Genomic DNA, 20,676 nt, shown 5'->3' with positions numbered 1-20,676 from the left:
GAAAGGCGATAACAAGTTGGGAAACAACCTCCAATGTAATTGCCTCAACAGAACTTCCATTCAGAAGAAACCAAACATTGAGCACATTTATCAGGTATTCAAAAATATGAGGTACATATTATGAATGCCAGCAAAATGCTATAACATAGTTCAAGCAAATAGTTCTTTCAAATTGTAGGGTCCTGTAATGTTGTGAGTTCCACTCCACATTAGCTTGGCCATTTCCTGGTTGGCCTTGTCAGTAGGATGACCTCCATCAAAGAACACATATTCCCTTACATTGCTGCATAACTCATACTCTTTCATTGTTCCCTTCCCCCCACAGTCAACAAGAGCCCTGTAGGGACCTGATCCACAGCATGCTGTCTTCCCCTCTTTGAAACCTTTGCAGCACCAACACAAAAGGTGAGTTAGAACAAGGGTGCAATTAGGGAACAGAGAAAAGCATGTCATATAAAGATGATGAAATCATACCATATTTTGAAGGGTTGCCCATTCTGTCCTCAACAGTGGTATAGAAATCAAACATCGAGTATTTGAATCCTTTTAACTTGCTCTCTAGCTTCTGCAGAACCTTGGACAGAGCTTTGTTGTGTAGTTTTGCTTGCTCTGAGGCTTCTTCTATACACTCACCAGTTCCTGGTTTCTTGATTGCTTTCATGGCTGGTATGCAACCTAATGGCCCCAAGCTAAGGACCCCAAGTTTCCTTCCTCCCTTCTTGTATATTTCCTGAAAAACAGACACATAATAAGCGTATGCCAAAACCACTGTTCTCTAGTATATCGAGTAGAAAAAATGGTTTCAAAGATAAAGGATGCTATTACTTTGATAATAACTGTCAAATTTCCAATCACCATATGCCGGTATAGCTTCTGAGGGTAGGACTGAAGCACACTTGAGTTTGTGAAGTAACCACTCAAGTAGTCATTGCTTCCAATGCTAATCAAGTAAACAGCTTCTAATAGAATTTTCTTTGCAGCTTCATCACCTAGCTTCTGCCTCAACAGTTTCTCCATGTTCTTAAAATAGGTCAGCTGTGTATTAAGGTTTATCACCTGAAAATAGTACTAGACCATGCCGTCAAACATGAATACTAACTAGGACTTTGCCTTTGAATATGGACTGAGATTCTGAGAATCTACTTACGGAGATGACCCAGTTATCCCAATACATGCCTGCAGGACAAGGCACTAACACTTTAGGTAATTCTAATCCATTTTCAAGAGATTACATACCTTTCCTTGATTAGTCTCATCTAGAGCACCAGCTCCAGCAAATGCAAAGTTTGCCCCATAAGTAAGTTGATTACTACCAGGTTGTAGATATGGTGGAAGGAATGGGAGTTTTGCATACTCAGCTGCAGCACAGAAACAAGGGTCAGCTGGACACCAAATCAACTCAGATGCTTGAGAAAACAATACACTGCATTACCTATAAAATCAGGGATCAGGCGGCCATCAGAAAATCTCCCAGTGGGGTGCCCAAAGAAGGTTTCACCATATGGCCAGAAATTTGCCCGTTGATCAGTGGTGTTGATGTACTTATTGTTTCCAGCATCAAAAAGTGAATCCCCAAAGACAAAAAATGCCACATGCTTCTGGATCTGGTGGGGATGACTCAGGCCTCTTGATGGAATGACTAGGCATGCACAGAAGAGCAAGGCATGGATTACGGAAATGCCTGAACTTTCCATTTGAAGACTGTCTCACTTTCTGTTATGTTTCTCCTTGGTTGTTACTTTTGTTCATAGCCAAACATTTTCATCAGTGTTAATATCAAATGGTCCAGAAATTCTTTTAATAAACTAGCAGTGGTTTGAAGGAATCAATCTGAACAATTTTCAATTCATATTATATTGTTAACCAACCTTATCTGATGATGACTTTGGGAGTAAAAAATTTCATTCTTTTGGGGTCAAGATGGCCTAATATTTTTCTCTTAAGGTTTCAATTTTAATCTGTTTCCTGATGCAGCAAGCATGGTTGTTACTCTTCCTCAAGAGTTTTATGTTAGCTAGAGATCTAGCAGGTGTTTTGATCATTATCAGGAAAGAAAAAAATAAGAAGGTGAACAATAGTTGGAAGAAACTTCTAACCCAATGACCCTCAACAAAACTTTCATTCAGAAGAAAGAAAACATTGAGCACATTTATTAAGTGTTCGAAAATAAGAGGTACATACGAGTGTTAGCAAAGTGCTGAAACATAGTTCAATCAAATAGTTCTTTCAAATTGTAGGATCCTGTAATGTTGCTAGCAAGGATTGAAATGTTGAAAATTTTAGGCGATATTTCGGAGAATTATCGCTTATCAGCCAGCTCCGACACAATATTCGTCAGCGATTATTGGTTGACAGAAATTTTGGTATTTATTAGTATTTTTACCGATTTTTTGGGAAATTTCCCGGTATTTCCTACCAGCCCAGCCAGCCTGCGCACAGAATACAAAATCTGTCCAATTTTATTTTTATTTTTTTTAAAAAAAACATAAGATGCTATTTGGTAATCTGATCATGATTTGCAGGCAAAGGTTGTGTTTTTCAGCCTGGCTCAAAAATCGTGGATTTAGGGTTTGTGAAATTTAAATTCAATGGCACAAAAGCAAAGAGACTCCTAGAACAGATCCAGAAAACACAGGGAGCAAAAAAAAAAACAATTTTTTTTGTTTTCCTTGGGGGTATTGCATGGATTTTCTCGGAAATCAAACGAGGATGAATTTTCCCTAAAATCGAATGGGGGATGGATTTTCTTGGGAATCAAACGGGGGTTGCAAAAAAAAATTAAATAAATACATGATTAGATTAGTACTTGCTAGGATTGAGAGCGGCAGAGGAAAATAGGGCCTTTTTAGGGATTCCCTCGTCTGGAGGGCAACTTCAGAAAAGGGCTTCTTGATGCCCGAGTGAGAGGAGTGTGGAAGCTTAAACTTGCCATTTGAAGCCTAATTCAGTCTCTGTAATCTTTCTCTTTGTTCCAACTTTTATATACAGCTAGCCATGTGATAAAGATTTTGATTAGTATGATATCAAATGGTCAACATCTTATTACCATTCAACTACTGATATGGACTAATATTCAAAGATTCCTGCATTTCATATTGAAAATTGTAATGAAACTTGGGGAATAAGATGTTTACCAAGACCATGCCTCTTGAACTTCATATCTGATGGTGGCTTTGAAAACCATAGGTAGGGTTTTCTTCAGCCGTGAAGTTCTCTTTGCATTAAGACTTCAATTTTTATTGGCAGAAGTAATTTTCTGAGTCGTAAAACAGAATAGTACAGCACTTGACATGTTGAACTCATTTATTTGGCATTTGAACATATAAGCTCAATCAAACAAATAGTGCTTTCAAATTGTAGGGTCCTGTAATGTTGTGAGTTCCACTCCAAATTAGCTCAGCTATCTGCTGGCAGGCCCTGTCTGTAAGATGAACTGAATCAAAGAACACGTATTCGCTCACATTGCTGCATAACTCATACTCCTTTATGCTACTCTTCCCCCCACAGCTCGAAAGTCCTCTGAAGAGACCCGAACCACAACATGCTATCTTCCCTTCTTTGAAACCTTTGCAGAAACAATACAGAAGGTGAGTTATGACAGAGGTGCAATTTGGCCACAGGGAAAAGCATATAATATGAAGAGGGCGATGGCATACCATATTTTGAAGGGTTGTTCATTCTTTCCTCAAGAAAAGTATAGAAATTGGAAATTGAATATTTGAATCCTTTCAACTTGCTCTCTAGTTCCTGCAGGACCTTGGAGAGAGCTATGTTGTGTAGTTTTGCTAGCTCTGTGGATTCTTCTATGCACCCCATGCCTCCCTGTTGGAGTTTGATTTCTTTCATAATTGGCACACAGCCTAATGGCCCCACATTAAGAAGCCCAAACTTCCTTCCTCCTTTCTTATATATTTCCTGAAACATAGACAAATCATAAGGACAGAACATAGAGATATGAAACTGTTTTTAAGACAAAAGATGCTATTACTATTACTTTGATTACTACAGTCAAATTGCCGATCACCATATGAACGTATTGTTCGTGAGAGTAGGACTGAAGCACAGTGGAGTTCCATAAGAAGGGACTCAAGTAGTCGTTGGATCCGATGTTGATCAAGTAGACAGCTTCAAACAGCATTTTCTTGGCAGCTTCATCACCTAGCTTCTGCCTCAATAGTTTCTCCACATCCTTGAAATAGGTTAGCTGTGTGTTGAGATTTATCACCTGAAAATGTTACAAGACATGTTATCTACATGATCGTTCACATTTAATCCATCTTGTGCCAAACAAACACTTCACATAATCAACTAAAAAAATGGTTGAGTTGCTTGGTCAGTAATGGAAATGAGCTAGACTATCCCATCTAGATTTCAAGAGATGGCATACCAATCCTTGATTAGTCTGATCCAAAGCACCGGCTCCCCCAGATGCAAAGTTTGACCCATAAATAAATTGATTATTACCAGGCTGTAGATATGGTGGAAGGAATGGGAGTTTTGCATACTCAGCTGCAGCAAAGAAACAAGGGTCATCTGGGCAACAGATTTAAGTCAGATGCTTTGATAACAGCATACAACACAACTCTTTTACCAATAAAATCAGGTATCAAGCGGCCATCAGAAGCTCTCCCAGTGGGGTAGTCGAAAAAGGTTTCCCCATATGGCCAGAAATTTCTCCGATAATCAGTAGTGGTGTTGATGTAAATATTGTTTCCAGCATCAAAAAATGAATCTCCAAAGATGAAAAGTGCAGCATGCTTTTCGGGCTGGTGGGGATGGCTCTGACTGCTGGTTGGGATGAGAATGCAAGCACAGAAGACCAAGACATGGATTATTTGGAAGCTTAAACTTGCCATTTGAAATCTCCTTTCACTTTCTGTATTCTGTAATCTCTCTCCCTTATTCAATTTCAATATATAGCAATGCAATGAAGATATTGATCAGTATAATATCAAATGGTCAATATACTATTTTTATTCAAACATTGAAGGATGTTACATCAGTTAGTACAATTTGGACTTCATGTTACATCGTAAGGAAACTTGGGCAACAAGTTGGGTACCAAGATCATGCTATGATGACTTTAGCACCAAGGGTTGCTGCATCCATGATGTTTTTTTTGAAGAAATTTTAGGGAGAAAAAATGCTAGATTGTAATTGTTGATCATTTCCAACTTGGATCTCAAGTTTTCAAAGTTGGTTCTAGAAAGTGCCTTGATAAGGATGTCTATTGTCTAAAGAGCTATTGGAGAGTAAACCAATGAAAATTTTCATTCTTCTATCTTCTCCTTGATAAAATGGTGATTTATTTTCACATGCTTCGTCTAATCATGATGACCCATATTTTTAGCAATACTTATAGCAGTTTGATTGTCACAGAACATCTCCATAGAATCTTCTACTAGAATTTTTAACTCATTTAGGAGTCTCTTTAACCACATTCCTTCATAGGTTTCATGTGTCATAACTCTAAATTATATTTACGCCCTACTCTAAGCTACAATAGACTATTTCTTGCTTCGCCAAGTAACCAAATTCCCCCATACATAGGTGCAATATCCTGAGGTTGATCTTCGGTTAGTTATGGAGACAACTTAGTTTGCATTTGAAAATTTTCAATGTTTGTCTTCTGTGTTCTTTTGAATAGAGTCCCTCTTTTAGAGTCATTTTGAAATATCTTAAAATACGATACATAACTTTCATATGTTCCTTAGTTGGATTGTTTATGAATTCGCTAATCATGTTGACTAAAAAGACAATATTTGGTTTTATGTGAGAAAGATAAATGAGTTTTCTCACAAGTCTTTTGATATCTCCCTTTATCCACTAAAACGCTTCTTTCAACAATTCTTAGTTTAGTAATGTAGTCCATAGGTGTGCCTATATGTTTAGAACCAAGCATCCCAGTCTCCTTTAGTAAGTTTAGAACATACGTTGGGAGACTACAATACCCATTTTTGATCTAGTAATTTCCATCCCAATAAAATATTAGAGATTCCCTAGGTCTTTAATTTCAAACTCATGAGTAAGAAACTCTTGAGTTTTGCCTATTTTTTCTTTATGATCTCCAATCAGAATTATGTCATCTACATAAACGATGATAATGACAATTTTTCCCTTAGTTGTGTGTTTTACAAATAGCATGTGATTAGATTGACACTGAGAGTAACTAAACCTCTTTATAGTTTTGGTAAAATGATCAAACCAAGTTCTAGGAGATTGCTTGAGACCATATAAGGATTTTTTAGTTTGCAGACCTTTGTTAATGTTTATCTTAGTCTTAAGACGTGAAGAAATTTCCATGTACACTTTTTTTTCTAAGTTACCATTGAGGAAGACATTCTTTATGTCCATTTGATGAAAAGGCCAATTAGCTAACAACAACAAAACACGAATTTTGTTCAATTTGGCAATTGGAGCAAAGGTTTCTTGGTAGTCAATTCCATAGAATTGCGTAAATCCCTTAGCAACTAGTCAAGATTTGTATCTATCCACATTCCCATTTGCTTTGTACTTGATTGTGAAAATCCACTTACTCTTGATTGGATTATTTCTTTCTGAAAGTTCAACAAGTTCTCATGTCCTATTCTTTTTAAGAGCTCAGATATCTTTCTTAGTGGTTGTCTTCCATTCAAGTATTTGTAGGGCTTATTGGATATTATTGGGAATCCAATTATGTGATATTGGTAGCAAAAGCCCAATAACCTGTCACAAACTCTTGTAGGAGATAAAGTTATATAAATTGAATGATTTATGCAAGATCTTACTTATTTCTTTTTGGAAATTGGTAAATTGAGTTCATCATCTTTTGGCTCATTAGGATTAGAATAAATGTTACTTGAGTGTGTCTCTTTTGGGACCGAATTCAGTTCAGTTTCATGTACTAGCTCGGGATGTGTTTGTTACTCTATATCTTCTTAAGACTTTTTTTTTTCCTTGAATAGACAATGAATTCACTGTTATTAATAGTTTGAGATTGGTTTGGGCAAAGAAGAGTACTCGACTTAATGTCTACGGATTCGGTAGTTTGGAATAGGAGACTTAGAGCAAGAAAGATAGGATTAGAGTTGTGAACTATAATAAACTTAAGTGTTTGAGGTTCAATCATGGTTTCTATTTCTCAAAACTAGTATTCTTGAATTATATTCTCCCTTTGAATATTAGTTTTGGAGTAATAAGGTTGATTTTCAAAGAATGTCACATCCATGGAGGTGTAGAACTTTTTTGTGATGGGAGATGAACACTTAGATACCTTATGATTTGGAGAGTTCCTAGGAAAATACACTCAATAGTCTTGGGATCAAGCTTGCTTTGATGTTGTTGGGGAATGTGAACAAAGGCTAAACAATCAAACACTTTCATGGAGGAGATGAGTCGAGTCCTAGGGTATGATTTGAGAAAGACTTTGCACGATGTTTGGAAACCTAAGACATGAGAAGACATTCTATTGATGAGATCGATTATATAAGTACAATTTCTCCACAAAAATTCTTTGGGACATGGGAAGAGAACATAAGGGCCCTTGTAACTTCTAATAAGTGTCTATTCTTTCTCTCGGCTATCTCATTTTGCTGAGGAGTAATGCAATAACTTTGATGAACTATTCTTTTTCTTAATAAGAATTTCCCTCAATATAATTGAAATAATCTATAACTTTGTTAGTTTTCAACACTTGTATTTTGACATGGAATTGGGTTTGAATCATGTTATAATTTTTTATTGAAAATTTGGCTCACATTTGATTTTTCTTTCATTAGGAATATCCAAAAAACTTCTAATATGATTATCTACAAAGGACACAAACTATCTAGTCCATGTTATGTTCTTTATCTTAGATGAGCCCTAAACATCACTATGTATCATGGAAAAATGATGAGATGGTTTGTATGGTTGAATTGGATAGGACTTACAAACATGCTTGGATAATTAAAAAATTTTACATTGAAAAACATTTGAACTTTTAGTGAATAATAATGGAAAGAGTTTTTTGAGATACGTGAAACTAGGATGTCCTAGACAATAATGCCATAACATAACATCACTATCTTTGTTAGAACTAAAAACCAAAAGATACCGTTTTTCACCAACTGCCGATTGAAGTTGTCTTTCAATATAATCAACCACTTTGAAGATATGGAGTCTCGAACACACCTTAGCATTGTCAATCATCTTCTTTGAATTCAAATCCTGAAAAACACAATAGTTTAGGAAAAAAAATTATTAACATAGTTCTTTTCGTAAGTGAATTTACTAATGGACAACAAATTGCAATCCAAGTTTGAAACAAAAAGAAAAGAGTCAAGAGTGAGGTCCATAGAGATGACAATAGAACCTGTACCAGCTACCTTTGAGAGAGAACTATCAACTATACGAACCATATAATCCCCATAACAAGGTGTATAATTTTGAAAAATTGTGGCATCTCCAGTCATGTGATCAAAAGCTCTTGAGTCAACAATTTAAGGACTCAAATTTTCCTTTTTTACTTTTAGGGTAGTAAGAAAATTACCTTTTTGAACTAAGGATTCGGACCTGATGATAGAATTGGAGGAATTTACCCCTTACGAGGATTAGTTGAACATTTTTTGCAACAATTCCACTTGCTTTTTGTTGAACATACTAGAATTAGGTGGTGCTAGGTTGTCCTTAATGGTGACATAGTGTCCTTAACTTTATCTATCATTTTGAGAACCTAACGGCTTCCAATCTGCTGGTTTTCCATGGATTTTTTAGCACATGTCCTTCATATGACTTGGTTTTCGATAATGATCACACCAAGGTCTCATTTTTCTTTCTCGGTTGCCATTAGGAAGATAAGGAGGACAACGAGTCGCTAAGGCTAAACCCTAGGTGATAAGTTGGTTAGTTTGTGGCCTCAACATGACTTTCTTTCTACTTTATTCTCGGCGCACTTTTAAGGCAACTTCTCGGATGTTGGGTAAAAGTTTAGTTCCCAATATTTTGCATCAAACTTCATCTAGATTTTTTTTCAACCCTAATAAAAATTTGTAGTTCTATTTTATAGAGGATCCCTTCTATTTCAAATGTCTTGGTTGTTGTGTCTTCCATATCAAAATAAATCTCCTTTACTACTTCCTAGATATCTTTCGTTGTTTTATAGAGTATAAAATTTTCCTTTATGTCATTATTCATCGAGTTAATTAACTAAGACATAACCATATTATTCTCAACCTTCCATCCTTTGAATTTTGAGCCTTCTTTCGTAGGTTGAGGCACTGCACCAATGAGGTAGTCATTATTCTTTCTACCACATATGAACATCATGATTGCATGAGACTATTGAAGATAGTTTTACCCATTCCATTCGTGTCCAGTAATGAGAAGAGCGACACCATCCGATCCTCCATTGTTGCTTGGAATAGGAACTTCTTGAGTGGAGGTGACTTCTGAGGTTGAGGAGTCCTTTTTGGTGGCCATTCGGTATTTGGTTATGGACAAGATTGAATAGTTCAGAATATGCTCTTTGATACCATGAAGAAATTTTAGGGAGAAAAAATATATATATATTTTTCAAAATGATTATAGTATTGATATTTATATATATGAATTACTAAGGCTATCTCCTTTAGAAAAAAAAATCTAATCCTTAATTTTAAGAGAGAAAGTCTCACATAAAATCAGGAAATAAACTTAGAATAGGAAATACTACTATAACAGCTGAAGTACAACTATATCATAGCTGTGATACAACTATAATACAATTGTAGTTGTAACACTACTGTATTTCCTTCGGATTTCCACATTCTTGTAATAAGGTTTTAATTTTAATCTGCTTCTTATTTCTGCAAGCAGAGAAATTATTTGATAGAAGTAGCAAGAAGCTAAATTTATTAGTTGGAAACTACTTCCAGTCCAATTGTCTGAACTAAACCTTCATTCTGAAGAAACACAGTATTGAGTACATTTATCAGGCGTTTGAAAATACGAAGTACAAATGAATTGGACTGATAATTTATTCATTGGCATATGTGAGTGTCAGGAAGATGTCTGAAATTATTTACTCTCTATCTATTCTTGACTATCTCCGAATAACGCTTCCAAATTGTAGGGTCCTGAGACATTGCCAGTTCCCTTCCACATTGCTGGTTGGCCTTGTCGGTAGAATGAGCTGAATCAAACAACACATATTCGCTTACATTGCTGCATAACTCATACTCTTTTATTGTTCTCTTCCCTCCACAACTCAAAAGGCCCCTGTAGGGACCCGAACCGCAATATGCTTTCTTCCCTTCCTTGAAACCTTAGCAGCATCAACACAAAAGGTAAGTTAGAACAGAAGTGCAATTGAGCCACAGGGAAAAGCACATAATATGAAGATGAGGGCAGCATACCATATTTTGAAGGCTTGTTCATTCTTTCCTCAAGGAGAGTATAGAAATTGGAAATTGGAAATTGAAAATTTGAGGCCTTTTAACTTGATCTCTAGCTTCTGCAGGGCCTTGGAGAGAGCTATGTTGTGTAGTTTTGCTAGCTCTGTGGCTTCTTCCATGCACTCACCGGTGCCTCCCTGTTGGAGTTTGATTTCTTTCATGATTGGTAGACAACCCAATGGCGCCAAATTAGCAAACCCAAACTTCCTTCCTCCTTTCTTATATATTTCCTGAAACATAGATAAACAGTAAGGGCTAAACATAGAAAAATAAAACTGTTTTTAATGTAAAAAAGAACATTCTCTAGCATATTAAGTAGAAAAAATGGTTTCAAAGACAAAAGATGCTATATTACTTTGATGACTTCTGTCAAATTGCCGACCACCATATTTATGTATTGTTTCTGAGAGTAGGACTGAAACACAGTGGAGTCTCTAAAGAAGGGACTCAGGTAGTCATTGGTGCCAATGCTGATCAAGTACACAGCTTCAAACAACACTTTCTTGGCAGCTTCATCACCTAGCCTTTGCCTAAACAGTTTCTCCACATTCTTGAAATAGCTTAGCTGAGTGTTTAGGCTTATCACCTGAAAATGGTATACAAGCATGTTCTCAAGACAAAAATGTTTGGTGCTGTACAAGTAAATAAAAAAGTGCAAAGCCAAGTTAGCCGAAAAAGTTATGTCAAATTAGTTTAGATGCAATGATTTCAGCCTGTTATTAATAAGCAAGCCTAAACATGAAATGGGTTGTGATCAAGAGTATGGATTTGAATATGGAGTGACATAATCAACTGAGCTGAGTTGGCCCAATTAGATTTCAAGGCCATTAGTGCCTGCAGCACCAAGTACCAACTCCTTAGGTTATTGTAATCCCTTTTCAAGAGATGACATACCAATCCTTGATTAATCTCATCCAGGGCTCCAGCTCCAGCTCCAGCAGATGCGAATTTTCCCCCATAAGAAAATTGATCATTACCAAGTTGTAGATATGGTGGAATGAATGGGAGTTTTGCATGCTCAGCTGAAGCAAACCAACCAAAGTCAGGAGGGCAACAGCTTATTCAGATGCAAAAGAAAACAACATGCTAAAACTAGTCCTTTCACCTATAAAATCAGGGATCATGCGGCCATCGGAAACTCTTCCAGTGGGGTAGTCAAAGAAGGTTTGCCCATATGGCCAGAAATTTGCCTGATAATCAGTGGTGGTATTGATAAAGTTATTATTTCCAGCATCAAAAAATGAATCACCAAAGATGAAAAGTGCAGCATGCTTTTGGGGCTGGCTGCTGGTTGGGATGATAATACATACACAAACAACAGACAAATAGATTATATGAAAGCTTAGACTTGCCATTTAATGTCTGATTCACTTTCTGTAATCATTCTCCCTACTTCTATATAGCCAAGTGAAGACAATTTTGCAAGGTAGATCAAATAGTGAACAAGTTTTCTTTTTTGTTGAACTAGCAGTGCCATTGACCGATATGCAGAGATTGAATTATGTCTGATCATGACTTTGGCAGTCAGAATATGCTCAGCCATGACGTTTTTTCATTGTTCTTATTTGGTAATCAAGAATTTTCTTTTTCTTCTGTGTATATTTTTGGTAAAGTTATTCAGTTTTAATTTGCTTCTCATTGCTGCAAGCAGAACACCTATTTGATTGAACTAAAAATAGATTTGCTGAATCTTGCCGTTAGATGTCTGGTTCATTTACTTTAATCTTTCTCCCTTGTTCCAACTTTTACATACATTCCCATCTGATAAAAATCTTTTATCAGTTCATCAAATGGTCAATAAAACCAGAGTCAGTTCAGCCATGACTTTTCTGAATTTTGTTCTTGTCTGGTAATAAAAAATTTTCATTTTTCTGTGTGTTTGTTTTGGGTCAAGATGGTGTAATATTGTTCTATTAGGGTTTCAATTTTAATTTGTTTCTCACTGCAGCTACCGGAGCAATTATTTGATTGAACATTTTTCTGATTCAGCTGGAAACAGAGATCAGCTCTACCATACTGAGAATCTACATAGCACAGGTACAATTTTTCCATCCTGAAGAACATGGAAATTGGGTTTCATTGATTTATTAGCAGGAAAAAAAATCAGTGAAATTGCTTCTCTTTCTTGTTTTATTCCAATTTCTATAGCAGTAGCCATAAAAATTGAAAAAGCTATACTCTTGGGAAGAATAGGTTTTTGAGACTGTAAGGCCTAACAACATCAGAGTTGGGAGATCCACTCCACATTTCATCAGCTAATTGCTTGTATAGCTTCTCAGTGAGATGGAAAGAGTCCCATAATACATATTCACTTGGGTTCTCACACAACTGAAATTCCTTCACTATTCTTCTTCCTCCACAGCTGAATACTCCCCGAAACTGGCCCGTCCCACAGCATGCTGTTTTGCCTTCCTTGAAACCTTCGTGACACCAGCATTTTCCCCATTCAACAAAGCAAACTTCAATTAATGATCAGCAGTAACAAACCTGAAATGAGAATTGCTATGACATGTATGTAATATGTACCATATTTAGCGGGGCGATTCATCCTTTGTTTGAGATTGCTGTTGAAGTCATAGTATGAGTACTTGAATCCAAGTAACTGGTTTTCTAATTTTACAAGAAGTTTGGAGAGAGCTCTGTTATGTAACTTTGCTAGCATTGAAACTTTCTCTAAGCAGCTACCATTCTTATCTGGTTTGAGTACTCTGAGGCCTGGAAAACAACCCAATGGTGGCAAGTTGAGAAACCCGAATTTCCTGCCTCCTCTACTATATATTTTCTGCCAAATTAACAATAATAAAGCATGGGCATTAATAAATTAACCACATTTGATCTCATGAAGATGAAAGCACTGTCCTTAAAAGTGCTAGTCTCAAATGCCTAAGTTGAGGTCTCAGTGATTTATCCTAAAGTGTTTGTTGAAGAAGCTGAAAATAGGAGTGATGCTTACTTTGATAACGGTTGTCAAGTTGCCAATCACCATACCGACATATTCTGATTCAGAGTAGGAGTCTAGTATAGTAGAATTAGTCAAGAACGGGCTCATGTAATCGTTGCTCCCAATGCTAAACAAATACACAGCTCTTGATAGTCTCATCTTTGCTTCAAAATTGCCCAGCTTGTGTCTCAACCAAATCACTACCTTGTTATAGTACTTTAGCTGTGTTTTGAGATCGATTACCTGAAAATTAATCACACCACCTTCTAGTAAGTTTCAAGAAGATTCACAATTCAAGTAATCCCTTACTATTGAAGTGAGTAGGTATTGTAAACGCCTAACTTGAATCATTTTCTTTTCTAAGAATGATCTCTGGTAGATTCATGTCTATTTCAAATTGTCTTTACACTCTGCTAAAAGTCCATAACTGCCAATCTACCTTTTTGGAGTCATGCTAGATTTTCTAGCAGCTTATATATAAAATAAGCAGTTTGAACTTTGATTAAAACAATTTGAAAAGTTTATCACTTCCCTTTACCTTTTCAGGGGTTGAGTATTCACAAATCAAATCTACATATAGCTTGGAGCTGTGTTTCTCTCTCCCCTCAACTGGCCCCTACCCATGTGAGCTAAAAGACTTGTCAAAACTCACCAAAAAAAAGGTGGTTTCAGCCATTGACTTTGTCATTTTGGAAGCAAATGGACTTCCAGCACTTTCTCATCTCAATCCCAGGTAATCTCAAAAGCAAGACAGTATGCAAAATATGATTGATCATGTACATTCACATTATCTAAAACAGCAGTAACAAAGCATATTTTGTTGATATCTACTGTAGAATTTACGTACCGCCCCTTGAAACGTTTCGACAAGAGCTCCTGCTCCAGCAGATGCAAAGTTCACTCCATAGTAAAATTGATGAACACCCGGTTGGAGAAAGGGAGGAATTATGGGCAGCTTTGCATATTGTGCTACAAAGAAAGTGACAGATAAAAAAGGAAGAGTAAGTGGAAGAGATAAAAAGGCCTAGTTGGCCTATAAGCCAAGTGAATTTGCATATCAGATAACTGAACAAAAGGCTTCCAAATCTCACCAATAAAGTCTGATATAAGACGGCCATCAGAGAATCTCCCTGTTGGGAACTTGAAGTAGGTCTCTCCATAAGGCCAGAAATTTGCTTGGTCCAGTGTTGTGGTGTTGATGTAATTGTTGTTTCCAGAATCAAAGAAAGAGTCTCCAAATATGAACAAGGCTGCTGATGCTTCTGCTGCTTGGCTTTCTGGGTTCTGGGTTTTGCTGAGACAGATTGTTGGGAAGAGAAGTATTGTTGGAATCAAGATGCAGGAGAGGGAGCTGATCAGCCTGGCCATGGCTAAGACTTCTTCACCTTAGTCTTACTCATCATCATGCCTTACTTATAATTGACCCATAAATGTACTAACCTCATTGTTGCTACTATTGAAATGACCAAACTATCCACACAAATATATGTCCATACCTGCTTTGGAACTCCGTTAATTGTCAATGAATTAGTACTCTAAATTCAAATTCAGACAAAATAGCTAGTACATTAACCCTAAACTTGTGTATCAGAGCCTTGTTTTACGGGAAGTCTCAAGTTTAAACTATCCATTTGTTGTAACCCATATCAGCTTGATATACATTGTAGATCCACCATTGCTCGACACATCAAAATTCATGAGTAGCGTTAAGTTTGAATTGAGTTTGAGGCAATTAAAAAACATAAAATTAAGATGGAAATTGGGGAAGTAAATGAGATTGAGGTTTTGGGGAAAGGAGCTTGTCAGAGTGAGCACTGTTAACTGGAGGCCAACAAAAGATTCGAGAAGGTCAAATTTTATTTGCTTTATGTGGCATAACAACTATCAATTTGTTTTTAGTATCATCAATGTGGCAACTTCTGATTGGGTCCTTGGCAGTCCTTTATGCATCTCCTGTCAGCAACATTATTGCTGTTTCCACATGTGAAGCCTTTTTTTTTTTCTTTAATTCTCTTAACCCTTTTAATGTGGTGTGAAAAAGAAAAATGTGTAGTTGTATTCATCTTCGACTGACCCAGAGCATAGCTTTTTCCCGCCTTAAATGCAGTTGCAAGTTGAAGTTAGTTAAATGGTCATCACTTGTGATGACGAAGATCTATTTCAGAAAAGCTGATTTGGGTGTTTTTTATTAATGCATGCTGCACATGGACTATTGACTTAGATCATTGATTAAGTTAAAAAAAAGTGGTAGAATGGTTCAAAAGTACTCATTTTATCTAGAATGCCCACCTAGCCAATCAAGTATTTATGTATAGTTTTTGGTCAATGCAGAGGGTTTTTGAATTTTTTTTTTTCTTTTCAGAGAAGGGTTTGTAACCAAAATTTATAAAATGATGATCCCACAAGGTTTAGATGAAGATGAAAAAATATGAGGTTTTCTTCTACCTACCCTTAAATGAAAGCCTATTTGAGAGTGATTTGAAAGAAACAAAAAGCATTCCTAGCCTTGTGAGACCAAGGCTGCTCGAGAATTAATGAATATAACCCTCATTTAAAGTTTACATATACGCTATGTTTGATTCCTGAAAATTTTAAGGGAAAATCATATTATGATCAAATATGAGAAAATTATTTTCCTTAAGAGATAAAAAATAACCATAGTCCTAAGAAATCTACAAACAGAGAAGTTCCACATGAAACAAAAACTCTAACCATTTGGACTTTGGCATATTGATTAAACTAGAATAGCTATACTTCCAATGGGAAAGGGATGCCATAAGAGAACAAAACCTCTGTTAACAATCAAAATGATACATTATATTTCTCAATAGTGCATGTTTATATTAAGAAGGCTACTGAACAGTTCTTGGAGAAGGTTTGGAAGTTAGCAGGAAATGCTGCCTGAAAAGGAAAAGTAGACGTCAAAAATGGATACATAAATAGATAAACAGATATGTAAACCATTTAAACAACTACCAAAATAAGGGAAAAGAGGACAAACAAGAGCGATAAGGGAGGACGTACGTTGAGATTTTGTTTTACTGCCATGGCATACAATTCATTCTTGAATGTGAGCTCTTGATAATCAATATTAATGTTGCAGTCCAGGGCAAGCTACACAAATGGGAAACACAAGAACAAATTTTCAAAGTAAAATCCTATCATATAAGCTTTAGAACCCATTTGGTAATGATTCTAGAAATTTTTTCTAACCATTTTAGCACTCAAAATTTAAAGTGCTAAAAAGACTATAAACACTTCCTAAAATCGTTCCTAAATAAGCTCTTTATATATTTTAGACTAATGTAGCAAGACAATTTCAGACTAGATGAAGCAGGGAAGCAGGGAAGCAGGAAAGGGCATTGTGTTCATAGCTTTACTTCTTTCACAATAGAGGGTTTACTTTCATGGCTGCTAAAGAGTAGAGCTTCATCTTGACAAAAGAAGATGCAAGACAGACCTTGATTTTCGGTAGGGTTATATGAAACACCCGCACGTGAGCTCCAATGTCACCTAGTATTCTCATCTGAATCAGTGTTTGCCTTGAAACCTCGGAAATGATTTGGCTAACATTCACACAGGGAAACAAAGCCCGGTTTTTCACAAGCACATTATAGCTGTGGGCAGGCAGGTAGAATCCAGGAACATGTATTACTCCTATGGGAAGTCCCTTGTAGAGGATATCAAGTCTTGAAGGGCTAAAACCTATGCCAACCTTGTTAGGATTTTGAGCATTTAAAGTTAATGAAATAACAGATGAAATAAACAGGGTTGAATTTGAATATACGTCTAGCTTATAGGACTCCAAACTCATTGTTTGGAGGGAGAAAACAGGCTTTTGGGGCTTCAAGATGAAGACAATGGTCAATATAGCAACACCCACCATCATGGCCATGGAAAGAAGGATGATGAGAAAGAAGAAACAACACCTCTTGAAAGAATATGCATGGTGGAGTTGTAAAGACAAACGATTTGAATTATGTGTTGGAACAGCCATTGCAGCTCTTCATCTTGGAGTTTAATTAGCCTAAGTAATTTAACTGTTCATCTGTTTAGTTTTTTAATTAGTACATGGCACTACTTCCATAGGAAGAAGGAATATGATGTTATCCTCTGATTGAAGCCCTTTCTTATTCCTTCCTTGCTATGAGTAACTCCCAATTCCCAAACCTTTCTATTGTTAGAAAGGGATGACTTCTTCAAAGGGAAATACTCTAGTTTTGGCATATATTCCATACAATAAGATCTTTGATCAATTCATTATGATTGGTATTACATTGTTAATTTGTGTTAAGCTCAGTTGAGTTGAGGTCTGTGCTTTCTCGGCATTCTAATGTCTGCCCAGAGTCTTCATACTCTGCTCAGACTAACAGGAACTGGTAGGCAAAGATTGCTTGAGCCCTGTTCAGCATACTTCCAAGAGGCACCAGGGCATGATTGTTTAAAGTCCCTATAGCTTCCATCTCTTCCCTATTAGTATCATAGATTATGGAAAACTGATTTCCTCTAAAATCAGGGCATGATCTTGATCTTCTGTAATTTGTTCATTAATTTTTACATTAGCTAACCAACTCATAAAAGTTGATGGTCTCATCATTCTTAACATTTCAGGCAAGTTGGCCTGGGAGGCTAGTACAGCCATCCCTGTGTCCTGGGCCTATATCTTATCAAGCACCAATACATGGGGTTGGGCCTTCAAATTTGTTTCAGATTAGTGGGTCCTCTATAATTGGGGTCGATGATGGGGTTTGCTTTGTGTTGAGGGTACTCATTGTGCTGATAGACTGGTCCGCCATATGTCTGAAAATTGATGGGGTTGAGTGTGGACCTCTCTTGGGTGGCCTTGGATCCAACCCAAGCTATAGACAGGTCGCTTTCAAGTTTAGGCCTCCACTCTATGAATTCGTTCATAACACCAAATTCTTGGTCATTGACACTGCTTTCAAATTTTTGTGATTATCTTCCTTAAAACTGGAATTATAATGTGTAGAAACTATTTGCCTCTAACATAAAAGTGGAACAGTATCCCTTCAGTTGCCATGTGAGGGAGAAAAAGCGAGTGCTACAAAATTGCAATTAAAACATCCTTATTTACCTTTATCAATGGGTCAAATTTGATCATAAATTTCAACTATATAGATTTTGAATTTGGCATCTTGGAATCTTTTAGTGAATGGGTGGTTGATCGACATGTTGTCAAAAATTTGATCATAACGAGTACGACAAGATCATTATAGCCTTTGCTCAATTCCAAGTCGATTATATAGGGTTTGATAACGAGATCAAATGTCCATCATCCCTAATTCAAAAGGGTTTGGTATGACCAAATTTAAGAATGAGACGTTGAGTGGCAAAGTGGGTTACTCTCTCCTTCACTCCAACAACAATATCAATAAAAGGGGAAAAAGGCAGAGGGAAGAGGTTATGTAGTTATGAAAGGCACAAGGCCACTCAAAGGCGGGAAAAAAAAGGCCTTGTGCCTAGGCATATGACAGGCACTTAAAGTGAAATACAACTTAAAGATGCATGTACAATATTTGTTATATGCTCATATATCATCAAATATGTTCAATTTAGAAAGCCCACGACAACTTGGGAGTCATTGTGCCTTGGACTCAGGGCCTATGTGCCTCCTTAACAACCCCATAATAAGATGGAATCACATGGTAATCATGGATTTGGGGAATGTGGTAATGGGGGTGGGGGAGTCTCCCGCGGCCGTGTGGGCAAAGGGCGCTGCTGCCGCTGCTGCCTCTGCTGCCTTCTGTTCTGTCTCTGTGACAACAAAAATCACGAGGATGCCTTTATGCAGTTTGATGAATCGAAGATGATGTTGGTTGTCCTCGTCCTTGTCCATTTGCACAAAAACAGTAGAAACGTAGCAGGGGCTCATGAAACTAGGTGTTGTGATCTCCAAGAAATAAAAATTGGCCCCCACCTCCACCTCACCTCACCTCTCCTCTCATCATTTTTGGAGAGTCCTCCCTCAGCTCAGCTCAGCCTCACACCTCAACCACCCTTCACCCTTCAACTAACCCCACCACCCTCCACCCTCCACCACGTGTAACAGCATTCTCAACTAACATATGATCGAGATCTTGGGATTTGACATCTCCCATTAATCGATATTCAAGTCATGATTCTGCTAATCACCCCTAGGGTTTAAGCACTATCCCAGGGCCGACACTCATCTTAAGCATCAAATCCAAACACCATTTTTTTCAAGCCTCCAACATTGACACATGGGTTTGTCCCTAAGAAAACCTCACTTTCAGACTACAATGCACTAGGAGAATATAAAAAAAAATACATATTTCTTTTCTTTTTCAGTAAATTGTGCTAATTTTGAAATTAATGCAAAACCCACAAAAAAGTAAGTGTCGAATGCGGTGGGGGCCATCATGTGCACAACCCACTTCATATGGTGAAAGATTGAAGGAACCAATAAATACAAGAGTGATGAGGACAGGTGAAAGAAATAAAAAATGTGCAGATTAAATGTATGCCTGAATAATCTGGCAAGGCAGGAAAAGTAAAAGTAGAATAGTTATGAATGGCTGGTCGGTATGGCAAAGCATAAATGAGGGGTTTGAAAACCTAGATAGAATCATATATCGCAAGTATCAGTAGAAAAGCAGTATGCATCAGTAACAACCACCATTTCCACCAGTTATGCCACTCACTTGGCAACCTCCACCACCACCAACACAAGCACTTTCACCTACATCACCATAACTTTCAATCTTCATCATGTGTGTCCTGACTTCTTTAACACCTCTCCAGCATCATTACCACCTGTTGAAGCCTTGCATTGCTAACACTCTATTCAATAACCAATGTTTGTTCAAACTCACCAATGGTCCATGGCGGCAGATTTCAATGCCACCAGTGACCAGGACTAGAAGGTCCTTTGTGACTGATTGCTAGGGGTCAGAAATAATTGAGGCTGCTGCAGGCATGAGTGGATTGGTGGCAGTGGGGGTTAATTGTGGCCGTAAAAATTCCCTTGATGGTGGCATGCCGGGGAGGACTACATCCAGCAGGCAGAGTTCTGATGTGCTAGTGTTGGTTATGCTACACCTCGTTACCCTTTCCACTAAGATAACAAAAAAGAAGGGGATACATATCTATGAAGAAATTTCTCCTCACCTCTCTTTCGCAAGAAGATAAACAAAGCAAAAATAAGGGAATACAGAGCTATAACAGCGAGCTACTTTTACTCCAATTCCACAACAAAATTGTGCTGTTCCTTTTGACGAACGTTTGATGCACCTAACTCAAGTTACAATTACTGAATTATTCACCTCTCCAAGCAGGAGAGAAAGTGAGGAAGTTTTGGTTTAC

The 20,676-nt window shown here is 37.2% G+C and overlaps 4 protein-coding genes across 4 annotated transcripts; all 4 read right to left on the bottom strand.

Annotated features, from left to right (window-relative positions):
- Window positions 1–36: 36 nt before the first annotated feature.
- Window positions 37–11,746, bottom strand: LOC117922366. Its single transcript, XM_034840497.1, is given in 17 exon segments — window positions 37–383; window positions 475–730; window positions 826–1,056; window positions 1,237–1,358; window positions 1,433–1,706; window positions 3,339–3,565; window positions 3,657–3,915; window positions 3,995–4,225; window positions 4,388–4,509; window positions 4,592–4,785; window positions 10,055–10,103; window positions 10,106–10,261; window positions 10,353–10,425; window positions 10,427–10,621; window positions 10,747–10,977; window positions 11,286–11,413; window positions 11,497–11,746. Coding segments are annotated over 17 exon segments (3,231 nt in total). The 3' UTR covers window positions 37–150.
- On the bottom strand, window positions 3,063–4,857 carry LOC117921606 (GDSL esterase/lipase 1-like). Its single transcript, XM_034839546.1, has 5 exons — window positions 4,592–4,857; window positions 4,388–4,509; window positions 3,995–4,225; window positions 3,657–3,915; window positions 3,063–3,565 (listed from the first exon to the last, which is right to left on the bottom strand). Exons 1-5 carry the CDS (start codon window positions 4,854–4,856, stop codon window positions 3,333–3,335), a joined length of 1,110 nt encoding a protein of 369 aa, XP_034695437.1. The 5' UTR covers window position 4,857; the 3' UTR covers window positions 3,063–3,332.
- A 710-nt stretch (window positions 11,747–12,456) lies between the features above and the next one.
- Window positions 12,457–14,785, bottom strand: LOC117921715 (GDSL esterase/lipase 5). Its single transcript, XM_034839675.1, has 5 exons — window positions 14,424–14,785; window positions 14,180–14,301; window positions 13,345–13,575; window positions 12,918–13,173; window positions 12,457–12,811 (listed from the first exon to the last, which is right to left on the bottom strand). The coding sequence occupies exons 1-5, from the start codon at window positions 14,698–14,700 to the stop codon at window positions 12,564–12,566; spliced, it is 1,134 nt and encodes a 377-aa protein (XP_034695566.1). The 5' UTR covers window positions 14,701–14,785; the 3' UTR covers window positions 12,457–12,563.
- Window positions 14,786–16,087: 1,302 nt separating this feature from the next.
- Window positions 16,088–17,321, bottom strand: LOC117922747. The gene is made up of 3 exons (XM_034840955.1): window positions 16,793–17,321; window positions 16,357–16,446; window positions 16,088–16,233 (listed from the first exon to the last, which is right to left on the bottom strand). Exons 1-3 carry the CDS (start codon window positions 17,225–17,227, stop codon window positions 16,171–16,173), a joined length of 588 nt encoding a protein of 195 aa, XP_034696846.1. The 5' UTR covers window positions 17,228–17,321; the 3' UTR covers window positions 16,088–16,170.
- Window positions 17,322–20,676: the final 3,355 nt, after the last annotated feature.

Source organism: Vitis riparia, chromosome 9 (assembly GCF_004353265.1).
Source record: "Vitis riparia cultivar Riparia Gloire de Montpellier isolate 1030 chromosome 9, EGFV_Vit.rip_1.0, whole genome shotgun sequence".
Classification (NCBI taxonomy): Eukaryota; Viridiplantae; Streptophyta; class Magnoliopsida; order Vitales; family Vitaceae; genus Vitis; species Vitis riparia.
The sequence above is the reverse complement of the archived record's forward strand: the minus strand, read 5'-3'. Positions and strand labels throughout refer to the sequence as shown.